General features: G+C 46.4%; 1 protein-coding gene across 1 annotated transcript in view; it reads left to right on the top strand.

The window, feature by feature from the left end:
• The window catches only part of LOC118372833 (transcriptional activator GLI3-like), a 138,545-nt gene that overhangs the window by 93,723 nt on the left and 28,306 nt on the right, over window positions 1-16,516 (top strand). Inside the window, exons 5-6 of the mRNA XM_052505248.1 lie at window positions 8,836-9,041; window positions 14,351-14,506. Coding sequence (XP_052361208.1) covers window positions 8,836-9,041; window positions 14,351-14,506 — 362 coding nt within the window. The remainder of the gene's footprint in view (window positions 1-8,835; window positions 9,042-14,350; window positions 14,507-16,516) is intronic.

The following is a 16,516-nucleotide window of genomic DNA, read 5'->3' as shown; positions in this document are numbered from 1 at the left end:
AATGTGCTCGGTTCATAACTACTGCTGCTGCTGCTCATTAGTCAAACTCTCTTCAAACCATGCAGCCACGTGGAACAATGTTATTATTGGCTTGACTTGAGATGAGGATTTCTTGCTGTCAGTAGCCCCCAAATGACTCCTGAGAAGTGACCATATACCGTTTCACTTTGAGCTCCTCGCTTCCATCTTGCCTGACTACGAGTCTCGTGAACGCCTTTCACTCTTAGTCTACACCTGTCGTTTCACCAAGCATGTGACAAATAACATTTCATTTGATTGGAGGCCGTTCTCTCCTGCAGATTACATGTCAAGCTGTCACGGCAAAACACGACACTGGGTCTAACGCGCACACACTCGCCCATGCACGGACACACACATGCACGGACACGCACACACACACACAGCCTGTTAACCAGCTTCAGTAGTTAATGACGTGGCTGTGCTATAGAGACGATTGCTAGGTAACAGTTTAAAGCTAGGCAGGAGTGTGTGTGTGTGTGTGTGTGTGTGTGTGTGTGTGTGTGTGTGTGTGTGTGTGTGTGTGTGTGTGTGTGTGTGTTATTTTTTGTTTTGGTGGGCGTGTGTGTGTGTGTGTGTGTGTGTGTGTGTGTGTGTGTGTGTGTGTGTGTGTGTGTGTGTGCCATTAACTCCCTGTAACTCCCTGTAATTGGGACCAGAGGTTTTACGTCCATTATATCTATAAGTGGCAGTCTGAGTCAAGGCAGACTATTTGGATTTCAAAATGAAATAAGCCTAAGTTTAATCACCTCTGCTATATAATTGTCATTACTAATATGGAAAAGGCAACTCAGTTTATATTCGGTAGGAGTAACGTGGCGCAATGCCAAAATGTAGAAATGTCACGATTTCCATACTCATTAAGGTTAGTAAGCACCATATTAACATACAGGCACTCTGGCGATTTCTCTCGTATACCCAGACCACAAATACACACTTTCTCTCAGTACTGAAGGAGTCATGCTCTCTCTCTCTCTCTCTCTCTCTCTCTCTCTCTCTCTCTCTGTGCTCCTTCTCTTTCTCTATTTGCTCTCTCTCCTTTTCTCCCTCCTCTTTCTTTATCTCTCTCTCTCTCTCTCTCTCTCTCTCTCTGCTCTCTCCTTCTCTCCCTCCTTGTCGTACTCTCTGTGTCTGGGCTGGCTCAGGCTCTGTATAGCCGTGGCCTCTTTGATCTCAGTGAAAGGGTAGGAGCTTTAAAGCGGCTGCTGTTTCCGCCGTCAGGAGCCCCTCTCTTCCTCTCTGGTTTAGACTTTCAGAGGGGTGGCAGGGAGGGATGGGGGGCGCTGTCAAGCTGGGGCCAGGAGAGGCCTCTGTTGCCCGACTGATCTCGGCTCCTCTCCTCTCTCACCCGGTCTGGGAACAGAAGCAGCCAACCCACCATCTCCCTTTCTCTTCACATTTTCTCTGGTGGATGGATGGATTGATGAAGGGTGTAGGGAGTGTTGTAGTGACCTGGTTCTGTGCTGTTTCTATGTGATGTATAGGGAACTATACATGCACTATATAGGGAATAGGATACCATTTGGGAGGGTCCCTCTGTGTATACAGCAAGTGGTAAGGGTGGTGCTGGGAGTTGCACTGTTGTTCAGATTTGGTTGTCCATAGGATGTTGTTTTGGTAGGGCAGTCTCTCTGCCCTACTGTAACTCCTCCCTCCGCCACAATAATACCCTCTGTGGTTCCGTGAGGTCATCATCCCTCGCCACAGTGCTGTGTTGACATTGGAGCACTCCCCCAAAAACGATATAATCATCGTAGGCATAATGTTGATACAACCTTGCTCCATTTACAGAATTAGACCAGATTTACATGGAGACACACACCGCGGGGAAAAAATGGTATCATATTTATATTAATATAGGAAAGTGTATATACTCTTGCCAGAATGAGAACAACAGTCCAGAATCCACAGACCGCTCCATGTCAACATGCAATGTGCGTCCCAAATGTCACCCTGTCCCCTATTTACTGCACTACGTTTGACCTGGTATTGGGCCCTGGTATAAAGTATAAAGCCCGATGTCTCTGAGAGCAGTTCTGGCAGGAGAGGAGAGGCCATGTGAGAGGAAATGGTTTCCATATGGAGGCAACTCCCTCTTTCCTAGGGGCCAGCATGCAGGATATCGCCTTAGAGGAGCTAATAGGAATTGAGCAGTGGAGGAGTGGAAGAAGGGAAGTGGAAGAGAGCGTCTCTTTTTTAAAATGTTCTTCTTCTTTTTTTTTGTTGTCTCGCTGCATACCGTGACCCTGCTAAGCCAGGGCTTCTCGAGCTCCCCGGGGTGCAGCTTTGATGTAAATCTTAAATCAGGTGTAACTAAGACGCTAGGTACCTCACTCGCCGGGTACCTCTGGGTTGCGCACACGCACAAACACACACACACACACACACACACACCATCAGATTCCTCCCTGTCAGAATGCACTCCATCATAATGATTCATGTGTACAAGCAGATGCAGAAGAGATGGACTGATCCACTGATCCACTCTCTCTTTCTCTCTCTCTCTCTCTCTCTCTCTCTCTCTCTCTCTCTCTATTTATCCCCTCTCACCTCTTCTCTCGCCCACACACACATGCACAAAGACACCCCTCCCTACCATCTATCTCAGTCCTGTCCCCCTCAAATCCCCTCACACCCAGCTACAGACCCCCTGAGTCCACTCCTCTTTCCTCCTCCTGTCACTCCCCCTCTCCCTCATACTCCACACTGGCTCACAATGGCTAAACTACTCCACTCCCCATCCTCCCTCCCCATTCATAGTCCACCTGCACACCCTCCCTCTTATCTCCTTCCATTTCTCCCCCTTTTCAACTGCTGTATCAGCCCTGACTCTCTCCCATCCCCTCCCCTCGCCTCACCTCACCAACCCTCCTCTATCCCAACTCTGTTCCTCATACCATATACTCTCCCTCCCTCCCCACAACTCTCCTTTCATTATAACTCTACCACTCCCCTCATCTCTCCCACATACTGTATACCCTCTCCTTGGCTCTTCCCCTAAAACCTCACCTCCCCTGTCCCACATGTTGCCTCTCTACCTCCTCCCCAAAATACGTCCCCCTTCTCCTTCCCCCTCTCCATCTTTACCACATGTCTTCCCTCTTTCTCTCCCCCTGACCACATGTACTGCGTTACCCTCTCCCCACATTCTCAACACACGTCCCCCCTCATGTACTGCGTTACCCTCTCCCCACATTCTCAACACACGTCCCCCCACATGTACTGCGTTACCCTCTCCCCACATTCTCAACACACGTCCCCCCCTCATGTACTGCGTTACCCTCTCCCCACATTCTCAACACACGTCCCCCCTCATGTACTGCGTTACCCTCTCCCCACATTCTCAACACACGTCCGTCCCCCCCCCTCATGTACTGCGTTACCCTCTCCCCACTTTCTCAACACACGTCCCCCCCCTTATGTACTGCGTTACCCTCTCCCCACATTCTCAACACACGTCCCCCCCTCATGTACTGCGTTACCCTCTCCCCACATTCTCAACACACGTCCCCCCACATGTACTGCGTTACCCTCTCCCCACATTCTCAACACACGTCCCCCCCCACATGTACTGCGTTACCCTCTCCCCACATTCTCAACACACGCCCCCCCACATGTACTGCGTTACCCTCTCCCCACATTCTCAACACAGGTCCTCCCCCACATGTACTGCGTTACCCTCTCCCCACATTCTCAACACACGTCCCCCCACATGTACTGCGTTACCCTCTCCCCACATTCTCAACACACGCCCCCCTCATCTCCGCTTCCTCCCCCTCTCTCTCCTTCCTAACACCCCCCCAGGCCCTTCTCTTTAGCTCTTATGCGCTAAATTAATTGGAAAAACAACGGGACGAGAGCCATTTAGCCGGGGTCACCGTGTAGAGACGCGGCCAGCGCGTGACAGGGTTAATCATCGTCATGACGATGGAGGGGAGGGCTGGCTGGGCATGTGGAGCCTCGCAGCACTCTGTTAGTCCCCTCCCCTAGACACTCTCTCTCTCTCACTCACTCACTCACTCACTCACACTCTTACTCTGTACTGATTATCCACAGTTTATGTGTGTCCAGTAGTCACTTAGTTGCCCAGTTTATATTGTAATAAGTGTTACAGACCGTTAGTCTTTCTCTGAAGTAATTGTATTGAAGCCATTTTGTTTTCTTGCACCAGTGGGTGATGGGTATTAGGGTAGGTACAGGTGGTGAATATTGAAGCTAGACTGTTGTTGACGATATCTATATTCTGCACTCACTTTGCTTAGCGCTGATACTGTTACACATTCTCAGTGTAGTGTTCCAGTAAATAATGTGTGGGTATTGTTTTAACACTGCATGGTGTAAAGCCTAATATGCATATTTCCCAGGGTGCCTTTTCTTTTCGAGTGAATTCTAAAGTTACCATCCATGACTGCATTTGTTAGTGACATTGTTATTGAATGATTGCGTTTTAAATGCCTGTGGCCTATGCAAATGCTAGCGTTAAAATACATATAGCATAAGGCTTTACTTTGATGGCCTAGTTATACCCTAACACAGTGGTGTTAGGAAACTCCTGAGTTGCAGGCCACATCAGGCCTGCAAGTCACATTATGCTGGCTTGCAAAGTGATTTGATTCAGAATGATTCAGAATGACTGTCAGGGTTAGGAAAGTTGATAAGACTACCCAAATCACTTAAACTGGAACAACCATTTCAGTAACGTATGCTATAAATCTAACTAACTGATTGGATTAGTTTAGAATAATGTATGTTATTTATCTTTTTGTAGAAATCAATGTACATACAAAAACACAGATATCCAAAACAATCCTAAAACAAATCGACCAGATTTGTTTGAATAATAATCAACCTGCTGTAGAGCATGCTGGGAAATATGATAATGATGGGTGTGGTTTTGATGGGACTGTTTTAATCTCCACAGTGTACAACAATAACTCTGGTTATTAACACCAACACTGGGGGTTATTGTACACCACGGAGTGTTAATTTCACTCGTACGTAACTCCTGAATCAACACTAGAAATGTTACACTGGCCGATTTGCTGTGTGCACACACACACACACACACACACACACACACACACACACACACACACACACACACACACACACACACACACACACACACACACACACACACAAGCTTGTGCCCCGGAGTGGAACAGAGAGAGGGGTGTCCTTGCTATGCCCTCTGCCAATGATAGAGGAAGTAAAACGTTTCTCATGACTCCAAATAGGAGACGTGCAGAACCAATCCTTGAGGATGGAGGTGGTGTCATAGTCAACGTGACCTCTGATACTAGTGGAACCATCAGTTTCATTGACCTTGAGTCACTCGCTAGTCATTCGTTTTCAAGCCTACTGGTTCTCAAGAAGCCCCAAGCTAGTCCAGAAGCACATAAGGTTGCATTCCCAAAATGTATATATTTTTTTCCCCCTGAATACTCTTTTCCAACCTTTACTTCAATCAGCTTCCTTTGCATTGTTTCCTGAATAGAAACAACTCCACTTGAGAGGATAAGAGTACTCCACACTTAACTGCTACGGCATCACAGAGACGATGTCGTCATGCACTCCACACGGAAGGAAAGAGAGCGCTTTCAAACTCCTTGTGGGTTATTTGCCGCAAGCTTGTTGAAAAATATAGAGGGGTGTGTGTGTGCTCCAGTATTTCCGCTCCTCAGGGTTCATTGTTGGCCTGAGCTCTTTCATTAAGGGGCTGTGATAGGGAGGGAGGTGAGGGGACAAGAGTAGCCGGTAGGGGACTTGGGGACAGGGTCCAAGGGTGTAATTGGGATGTTCCGTTCCCCTGGCCTTGCTGAAGATCACTCCGATCCAAACTCTGGACCCTTCCTTCACATTACATTACATTTCTGACTCTCTCTTTCTCTCTCTTTCTGTTGACCTCTTTCTTTCTTTCTTTCTTTCTTTCTTTCTTTCTTTCTCTCTCTCAATTATTCACTTGCTCATTCACTCTTTTTTTTCTTCTCTCTCCTCTCTCTCTCTCTCTCTCTCTCTCTCTCTCTCTCTCTCTCTCTCTCTCTCTCTCTCTCTCTCTCTCTCTACCTCACTCTCTCTCTCTCTCTCTCTCTCTCTCTCTCTCTCTCTCTCTCTCTCTCTCTCTCTCTCTCTCTTTACCTCACTCACTCTCTCTCTCTCTCTACCTCTGTCTCTCTCTCTATCTCTCTCTCTCTCTCTCTCTCTCTCTCTCTCTCTCTCTCTCTCTCTCTCTCTCTCTCTCTCTCTCTCTCTCTCTCTCTCTCTCTCTCTCTCTACCTCTCTCTCTCTCTTTCTACCTCTTTCTATCTCTCTCTACCTCTATCTACCTCCCCCTCACCTATTCCCCTCTCTCTCCTGGGGACCATAGTGACAGGTCAGTCCTATGAAGAGCCACAGTGGAGGAGTGGAGGGTCTAATTCACTCTAATCTCCCAGCCTCTTAATGTCTCGGCTGATATGTGGATTTCTCCTCATCCTCCAGGGAGGGGCTTTGTCTTCAAGGCCATCATTATGAAGTTTTCAAGCTCTCTTAGCCAATTATAAAACTGGACCGGTATTAGTCGATTCTTCTGAACTTCTTCCTCAGGAAATTCACTCTGGTGTAGCGGAGACAGATTTCTAGGTTCTAATGTACACATTTGCTGTGTAGCGAACAGGATTTTTCATACAGCACATTTAGTTTCACAATGTAGTTTTTGTTAGACAGATATTGTTTGTGGGTCCTACTCATTGGTAATGACTGAGTTCACTACCCTTACCACGTAAAGCTATTTAGACACTTGAATGTGCCCTAAATACAACCTAAATAGATATCTAATGGGTTTATATCTAATTGATAAATGCTTTTTTGACAGGAATGCAAAGTTATGAGAAGTGCTAGCTTCTATAGCGAGACATGGTGGCTAGTCTAGTGGTGAAAGTGGCCTGACGTTTTGGTCTGATTAAGACACAGTGGTGAATGCAGCCTTTGATCTGAGGAAATGTCTGTGGAGGGAGCAGGAAGAATGCAGCTCTCTCTTTCCCCCCTCTCTCTCCCTCTCTCTCTCTCTCTGCTCGGGCCCTGTAGAGTGCAGATGGAGGGCGATAGTGTCACCATTCATTTGCTGGCATTGCCAGTCGGCTGACTGGGAGTGGAGAGAAGGAACACATGACTATTTCCATAGTATTTCAATGAGCATGATACTTATGTGTGTCCTAAACCATATAAATATTAGTTGGCTGACTTTTGTGCTTCCAGAAAGTATTCACACTGCTTGACTTTTTTCCACATTATGTTGTGTTACAGCCTGAATTTAAAGTGGATTAAATGTAGATTATGTTGTCACAGGCCTACACACAATACCCCATAATGTCAAAGTGGAATTATGTTTTGGGATTTTTTTACAAATGAATTAAAAAGAAAAGCTGAAATGTCTTGAGTCAATAAGTGTTCAACCCTTTTGTTATGGCCTTAAGTTGAGGAGTAAAATTGAGCTCGACGTGTCACGTAATAAGCTGCATGGACTCTGTGTGCAATAATAGTGTTTTAACATGATTTTTGAATGACTACCTCATCTCTGTACCCCAGACATACTTAAGGTCCCTCAGTCGATCAAGTGAATCTCAAACATAGTTTCAACCACAAAGACCAGGGAGGTTTTCCAATGCCTCGCAAAGAAGGGCACCTTATTGGTAGATGGCCAAAAGTAATACAAGCAAACATTGAATATCCCTTTTGAGCTCGGTGAAGTTATTAACTACACGTTGGATGGTGTGTCACTACACCCGGTCAATACAAAGATACGGACGTGGTGACTTTTTAAAACCGTTACGGTTTAATGGCTGTGAGGAGAAAACTGAGGATGGCTCAACGACATTGTAGTTACTCCACAGTACTACCCTTATTGACAGAGTCAAAAGAAGGAAGCCTGTACAGAATAAAAATATTCCAAAACATGCATTTTGTTTGCAACTTAAGGCACTAAAATAATACTGCAAAAAAGAAACGTGGCAAAGTGATTCACTTTCTGTCCTGAATACAAAGTGTTATGTTTGGGCCAAATCCAACACATTACTGAGTACCACTCTCCATATTTTCAAGCATGGTGGTGGTTGCGTCATGTTATGGGTATGCTTGTAGTCATTAAGGACTGGGGAGTTTTTCAGAATAAAAAGAAACATAATGGAGCTAAGCACAGGCAAAAGAGGAAAACCTGGTTCAGTCTGCTTTTCCACCAGACACTGGGAGATTAATTCACCTTTCAGCAGGACAAAACCTAAAACAGAAAGCCAAAGCTACACTGGAGTTGCTTACCAAGAAGACCGTGAATGTTCCTGAGTGACCGAATTACAGTTTTGACTTAAATCTGCTTGAAAAATCTACTGTAAAACTTGATCAATAACCAATTTGACAGTGATTGAAGCATTTTGAAAATAATAATATTCTACAATACATGTGTGCAAAGCTCTTAGAGACTTACCCAGAAACCCTCACAGCTGTAATTACTACCAAAGGTGATTCTAACATGTATTGACTTAGGGGTGTGAATACTTATGTAAATGTGATATTTCTGTATTTAATTTTCAATACATTTGAAAAAATGTATAAAAACATGTTTTCATTATGGGGTATTGTGTGTAGATATATTTAATCAATTTTGAACTCTGTCTGTAACACAACAAAATGTGGAATACTTTCTGGAGGCACTGATCTATGTACAACTTCCGATGAGCTTTTACAGAACAGAGGTCTGAATATACTGTAATATCTCACACTGTCAAAGAAGAGTTAATGTACTTATTTCCTCTATACGGTTTTTCTCCCCATTTGTCTGTGTAGGCCTCCTTCGCTGGCCGGCAGCCCGGCGTTCTCCGACATCTCCCTCATCCGGATCTCCCCCCACCGGAACCCCTCCGTGGGGGCCGAGTCACCGTTTAACCCTCCGCACCCGTACATCAACCCCTACATGGACTACATCCGCTCGCTCCACTCCAGCCCCTCCCTCTCTATGATCTCTGCAGCCAGGGGCCTCAGCCCCGCGGACGGTAAGTCCCCACACTCACAACACGCTAGCTGCTTCCCGAACGCCACCCTGTTCCCGACAGTTCCCATAGGGCACTGGTCAAAGTAGTACACTTTAATTAGGAATAGGGTGCCATTTGGGAGGCTGAAATTCTTCCTCTCATGAGTCCCCATACAGTCATGCATTATGTTAAGGCATATCGGAGTCCCACCATATCCGTTGATTCAGATCAACATGCTACATACCTTTCTGTAATCTATCTTTCACTAGACTATACATCCCAGCGCTAGCTAGCTGTACTTAAAACAATGCAATGTTGTACAGTACCACAGAGACCTGCCCCCCCCAGAGTCCCTAAGGGCCCTTAGCTTTGCAGGAAAATGGTCTACTGTGTTGGTGATCAATAGGTTCAGCTATTAAGAGTGCACAGTTTGATCCCTGTTACGAGGTGCTTCATGTCGAACAAAGGTCATGACAGAGGTGACCGCATTCATTTACTTTTTGCACGTGTCTGTCTGGCACGTGCGCATGTAACTTTCTTTTGGTGTGTGTGTGTGCGCAGCATGTGCAGTGTGTGCATAAGGGGAGATTTGACGGAGGTTCTTCTCTGGAGGATGCGTCAGGAAGCAGGGGTCATGTACAGTCCAGAGAAAAGGAACTGGGAGGCTCGGGTTCAAGGACCAGGGAGGGTAGGGTTAACAGGGGTGCAAATGAGCTACGTCCGAAATGGCACTAGGGCTCCGGTCAAAAGTAGTGCCCTGCATAGGGAATAGGGTGCCATTTGGAATGCTGGCATGGTGCCCTGCAAGGACCGTTTTGGTTCCGGTCATAGATACAGACTGGGAAATCAATTTCAGTCTGTAGTGCATGTGCTTTGAAACAGCCTCAGCAGGGCTGCTCCGCTCCATCCTCCTGGCCTGGACCTTTAATTGAAGCCTGGAGCTCACTTACTGAACAAGGCCAGCCTCCCCTACCTCTCTCAGGGGCCATTGGTAATCACAGCTGTGGCTGGCTGTGTTCCTTTCAGCTCTTGGAAAATTTGAGGTGATTGTATTTGAGGTAGTTGAACGGAATGATACGACCACGTTGTTATGACATTGTCACTACACAACACAAAACCATTTTGTGGTGTTCAGCTCACACGGCTTGGTTACTGTCACGGGTGCAGTCAGCTATGTCATGTGCCACAAATGCCACCCTATTCCCTGTGAAGTGCACTACTTTTGACCAATAAGGCTCTGGCCAAACGTAGTGCACCGCACGTGGAATAGGCTGCCATTTGAGACATGTCAGGGTCTCCAACTAAGTCCCTCAGTTCACCTCTGAACTACAGGTCCTATTAGGGCTTTTACTGGTCTCCTACCTTGTCCTCAAGTGCCTTTGTGAAGAGTTGGATAGAATGGGGGCACTTCCTCCACGCAGGAGCTGAGAGCCTCTTCTCATCCTGATCTACCACTCTCAATCGCTCCTCCTCTCAACATGCGTGGCACTCTGTGCTTCAACGTGAGGCGGGCACTTTGGAAGGGGGTTTTATTCCTAGTTTCTCTGTTGCAAAGGGAACTCTCTGCTAGCGTTGCGTCACATCGAAATGCTCTTTGTGCTACATCAACTGTAAAAAAATAAAAAATAAAAAAGGGAAATGAGGCAACTATTTTAATTAATCAAACAGTTAATGAACCTATCAGCCTTTTATGTTGTTAGTGTATTGTCGCGCATGTAGGTTTTCTCCTATTTCAGTCTGATTTCTTTTTTTTACTGGAAGTACATGTGAATAATTATGAATTAATTAGCTGAATTGGTGGAAGATTTGAAGTGGGTGGGATTTAGTACCACCGATCTCTTGCTCTTTTTTTCCCCATCTACCTCCCACCATCACTCTCTCTAACCCTCTCACTCCTCTTCTTCTCACACTGGTGGTGATAGAGACTGTACTTAACCCTCTCATCCCATTGTTGCTCTGAAGGAGGGCCCTGTGACACCACCTACCACCAACTCCCGAGGCACACTTAGCTGCTTCTCCTCCACGTCAAATGCCACACAAGTCCCCCATCCTCCCCACCGCCACTTCCCCCCAGGATGGCACTACCCATGCCAGGAAATTCTGCAAAGCCCTTTCTGCGTACGAATAGAGAATGAGGCACATTACAGTTGAATGCAGAAGCAAAGCTAAAGCGGAACAACGAAGACAATTAAGAAACTCCCCCCTCCACTTAAGACATAATACCCAAACCGAATTAATTTGGGAATTTCTTCTTCCATCCAGTGAACCAATCAGAGATGCATATTGCCAGGCATACAGGCCGGCCTTGAAAGGAGATCTTTTCATCCCGCGTTTAATTTCTTTATTTATTTCTTCTCTTCTTTCTTTAAAATGGGAAGAAAAATAGAGGAATTAGCCGTAACACTTTGTGGGCTAAACTGATTTCATATTTGCATCCAAAACCACAGTGTCAGTCTTTTGTTCTCTCTCTTCTCTCCCCCTCTTTCGAGCCTTTTCTTGGTAGGAATATTTGCATATGGAAGAACGATTCCAGATGTTTATTTTTAGGATACGGTTCAAGGACTTATAGCTCTCTATAACTAAGGGAAGAGGTTTGAAAGAGAGGCAGATTCAGAGGGGGAGAAAGAGCGAGAGAGAGAGAGAGTGGGGGAGTGGAGGAGAGAGAGAGAGTGATGGAGATGGAGAGGGGGCAGATTCAGAACGTGTTGCTGTTTCTTTATGCATGCAGATCTGGGCAGATTCGGAACGTGTTGCTGTTTCTTTATGCGTGCAGATCTGGGCAGATTCGGAACGTGTTGCTGTTTCTTTATGCGTGCAGATCTGGGCAGATTCGGAACGTGTTGCTGTTTCTTTATGCGTGCAGATCTGGGCAGATTCGGAACGTGTTGCTGTTTCTTTATGCGTGCAGATCTGGGCAGATTCGGAACGTGTTGCTGTTTCTTTATGCGTGCAGATCTGGGCAGATTCGGAACGTGCCACTGTTTCTTTATGCGTGCAGATCTGGGCAGATTCGAACGTGTTGCTGTTTCTTTATGCTTGCAGATCTGGGCAGATTCGGAACGTGTTGCCGTTTCTTTATGCGTGTAGATCTGGGCAGATTCGAACGTGTTGCTGTTTCTTTATGCGTGCAGATCTGGGCAGATTCGAACGTTTCTTTATGCGTGCAGTTGCTGTTTCTTTATGCGTGCAGATCTGGGCAGATTCGAACGTGTTGCTGTTTCTTTTCTTTATGCGTGCAGATCTGGGCAGATTCGAACGTGTTGCTGTTTCTTTATGCGTGCAGATCTGGGCAGATTCGGAACGTGTTGCTGTTTCTTTATGCGTGCAGATCTGGGCAGATTCGAACGTGCCACTGTTTCTTTATGCATGCAGATCTGGGCAGATTCGAACGTGTTGCTGTTTCTTTATGCTTGCAGATCTGGCCAGATTCGGGCAACGTGTTGCCGTTTCTTTATGCGTGCAGATCTGGGCAGATTCGGAACGTGTTGCCGTTTCTTTATGCGTGCAGATCTGGGCAGATTCGGAACGTGTTGCTGTTTCTTTGGGCAGATGCGTGCAGATCTGGGCAGATTCGAACGTGTTGCTGTTTCTTTATGCGTGCAGATGGAGATCTGGGCAGATTCGGAACGTGTTGCTGTTTCTTTATGCGTGCAGATCTGGGCAGATTCGGAACGTGTTGCTGTTTCTTTATGCGTGCAGATCTGGGCAGATTCGGAACGTGTTGCTGTTTCTTTATGCGTGCAGATCTGGGCAGATTCGGAACGTGTTGCTGTTTCTTTATGCGTGCAGATCTGGGCAGATTCGGAACGTGTTGCTGTTTCTTTATGCGTGCAGATCTGGGCAGATTCGGAACGTGTTGCTGTTTCTTTATGCGTGCAGATCTGGGCAGATTCGGAACGTGTTGCTGTTTCTTTATGCGTGCAGATCTGGGCAGATTCGGAACGTGTTGCTGTTTCTTTATGCGTGCAGATCTGGGCAGATTGGGCAGATTCGATGCGTGCAGATCTGGGCAGATTCGTGGGCAGATTTGCTGTTTCTTTATGCAGATCTGGGCAGATCTGGGCAGATTCGAACGTGTTGCTGTTTCTTTATGCGTGCAGATCTGGGCAGATTCGGAACGTGTTGCTGTTTCTTTATGCGTGCAGATCTGGGCAGATTCGAACGTGTTGCTGTTTCTTTATGCGTGCAGATCTGGGCAGATTCGAACGTGTTGCTGTTTCTTTATGCGTGCAGATCTGGGCAGATTCGAACGTGTTGCTGTTTCTTTATGCGTGCAGATCTGGGCAGATTCGATCTGGGCAACGTGTTGCTGTTTCTTTATGCGTGCAGATCTGGGCAGATTCGGAACGTGTTGCTGTTTCTTTATGCGTGCAGATCTGGGCAGATTCGGAACGTGTTGCTGTTTCTTTATGCTTGCAGATCTGGGCAGATTCGGAACGTGTTGCTGTTTCTTTATGCGTGCAGATCTGGGCAGATTCGGAACGTGTTGCTGTTTCTTTATGCGTGCAGATCTGGGCAGATTCGGAACGTGTTGCTGTTTCTTTATGCGTGCAGATCTGGGCAGATTCGGAACGTGTTGCTGTTTCTTTATGCGTGCAGATCTGGGCAGATTTGGAACGTGTTGCTGTTTCTTTATGCGTGCAGATCTGGGCCTTTTGTTTCTTATGGAGTTTGAAGGAACATAGTGAAAGAGCAGGTTGAGTATCTGCATCCTGCAGCCCTGCTACACTCCATAACACACACACACACACACACACACACACACACACACACACACACACACACACACACACACACACACACACACACACACACACACACACACACACACACACACACACACACACACACACACACACACACACACCCCTAGACTTACCCATTGGCAAAACAACATCGGATGAGATATGATATGCATACCTGCATGAATGAACAATTCTGTTTAAAACCAAGACGTACAGTACTGTAAACTCTGAGTAAGCAGCTTGAAATCCCATCTGGGACCTAGTACACTACCTCAAAGCATGTCTGCGTCCCAAATGGCACCCCATGTACTTTGGAATGCAGATCATGCTCCTCATACATCAGTTCTGTTCCACTCTATAGATGATGGTGTTGCTAATGTGCTCATTACGTTACATTACATTACAGATGTGCTGAGTGTTCATCTACTGTAAGTTATCATGTGTTTGCAGGTGTTTTGTGGTAGGTGTTGTAGGCCTCTCTTATGGTGTCATTATCTCACCTAACACGCATGTCCCCCCCCCCTCTCTCCCTCTTTATCTTCCTGTCCTCTGCCTTCCCTTCACCTCCTCCCCCCTTCCTTATAGTCCCTCACACAGGCCTGACCACTGCAGAGTACTACCACCAGATGGCTCTCCTGGCGGGCCACCGTAGCCCCTACACGGACCTCCTCCCCTCCGTGGCCTCCACAGCCGGAGCCACCAGCAGTGCCCTGCACATGGAATATCTGCAGGCCGTGGAGAGTAAGTCTGCCCTGAGCTCAACATACTGACCCAAACTTTCAAATTCAATGGCTGTTTGTGTGTGTGTGTGTGTGTGTGTGTGTGTGTGTGTGTGTGGGGGGGGGTCTGTCTGTCTGTGTGTGTCTGAATATTGCAGATTGTGCAGGGAGAATAATACACCTATCTACATCAATCTGTTTTATATGGAGCAAAACAACAATCCTACCAAACGAGGAAGGAGTAGTAAGCGATTTTAAATTGACATGATTTAAATGAGCCATTGTCTTAATGTGCTGGGCTCAGGCCTGCCTGTGCAGAGGACTTATGCTAATGAGTTATTTTAAAGTGTAAATAGGAAATTAAAGGCACACTGAATCTTAGGGAAGGTCGGACAGCCTCACCCCTCTCCCTTTGATGAGAAGGTATTTAGTCAGCCAGCCGTCGCTTTCATGGAAATCCGGGGTGAATTCACCCCCCTATTCCTCCGAACAAACTAATTAAAACTAGCCAAACTTGCACGGCTATCAGAAAATTAATTGCTATTAACTGAGAATTGGAATGTCTCACCATTCATCATCACAGGGAGAAATCCTTTCTTCTGTGTCAACGTTTAAGATTAATAAGAGTGAAACAAAACAATTAGGACCACAGTTTCAAATGGGAGATGATGCCGTGGCTATGCTAGCTCTTCACTACTTCACAATCGCCTGTGATCATTGCCAGTAATAACTCGTTGTGTTTCAACAATGTGTGTTCCACACACACGCCAGGAAAATTAACACTTTAAAGCTCTTCCTTTGTGATATATAGATTTTAGAGGAGAAAAAAAGGCATATAGAGTGTGGCGTTATCATATCAAGAGGTTTTGGCTAATAATGGGGCCTAGTTGCGTCGAAGCTATCATAGTTTCAGTCAGTCTACTTCACATCAATGTAATTAGCTTAGGAGAGAGCCTGCTTAATGAAACAATGGTGCTGTCCTGGCTGTTTGGGGCTTCAATGGACCATTGTCACATGTTTTTACGCTCTAATTAGCTAGTGCTATTAGCTAGCTCTAATAGTTAGTGCTATGCTAACATCTGTATTTAAGCTGTATAATTAAAAAATTGGCAATTTTTCTATTGCAATAGTTTGTTGTGTTTTTTACATGAGGTAATTGTAAGCTTACTGATAAAAAGGTCCCACCCTGTCCTTCCAACCGCCCCATGAACCCTAAGAACGACAGTGCTTTATTTCATTCAATTCAGTTGAGGTAGTGGTTGGACAGGATAGCTGTGTTAGTTTTCATATTGCTGCTAATTTATGCCCATGATTTATCATGTAGGTTATGTCCAGCGTATTGTTTAGAGGAGGAGGAGAGGAGATGGGGAAAGGAGAGGTGTTGTGAGAGGGCCAGAGGCCTCTTAGGTGGCCCTATTTTGGGGGTTTTGGGCTCCAAGCTCATGGTTTATTTTTACTGCCGTCAGTCAGTCTAGCCTGTCTGGCCCCTCCCTATCCCGTCCGTGTGAATTAATGACGCTGTGCCTAACCAGCCGACCCATCCATAAATCACGGGGAAATTAGAGGGACACTCCGGCTACCCCGCTACGGGCCACGACGCTCCCCTCTCCCTCTCTTCTACCCCTCCCTCTCCTCTCCTCCTGGTTGGGCCATTTATCATGTGGCTGCAGCATTAATAAACACAACTCCCAGGAGGCCCATGCTGTGATGGGACAGCCCCCCTCCTCTACCCCCTCCGCTGTTCATTCCCCCCCTGCCCATCCTAACTCACCACAGGTGGAGGCAGTCCCTCACCCGTGGACGAGGGGCGTAGTTTTTAGGAGGTTTGTTACAGAGAGATGCATGGGGGATATGGTTTGTGAGAGCGTGCCACAAGTCGACCAGGGGGTAGGAGTTTGACTGAGGAGTGTGGCAATCGGAGGTTCACGAGAGTCAGTGTTTGCGTGAATACAGCTGGATTTCCGAGGAACAAATTCCTCAAGTGACGAACACATTTTCTGAGATGTATTGTTGTCAGAGATTGTGTGTATGT

Source organism: Oncorhynchus keta, chromosome 4 (assembly GCF_023373465.1).
Source record: "Oncorhynchus keta strain PuntledgeMale-10-30-2019 chromosome 4, Oket_V2, whole genome shotgun sequence".
In the NCBI taxonomy this organism is placed as follows: Eukaryota; Metazoa; Chordata; class Actinopteri; order Salmoniformes; family Salmonidae; genus Oncorhynchus; species Oncorhynchus keta.
Note: the sequence above shows the minus strand (reverse complement) of the source record. Positions and strands in the feature narration are given on the sequence as shown.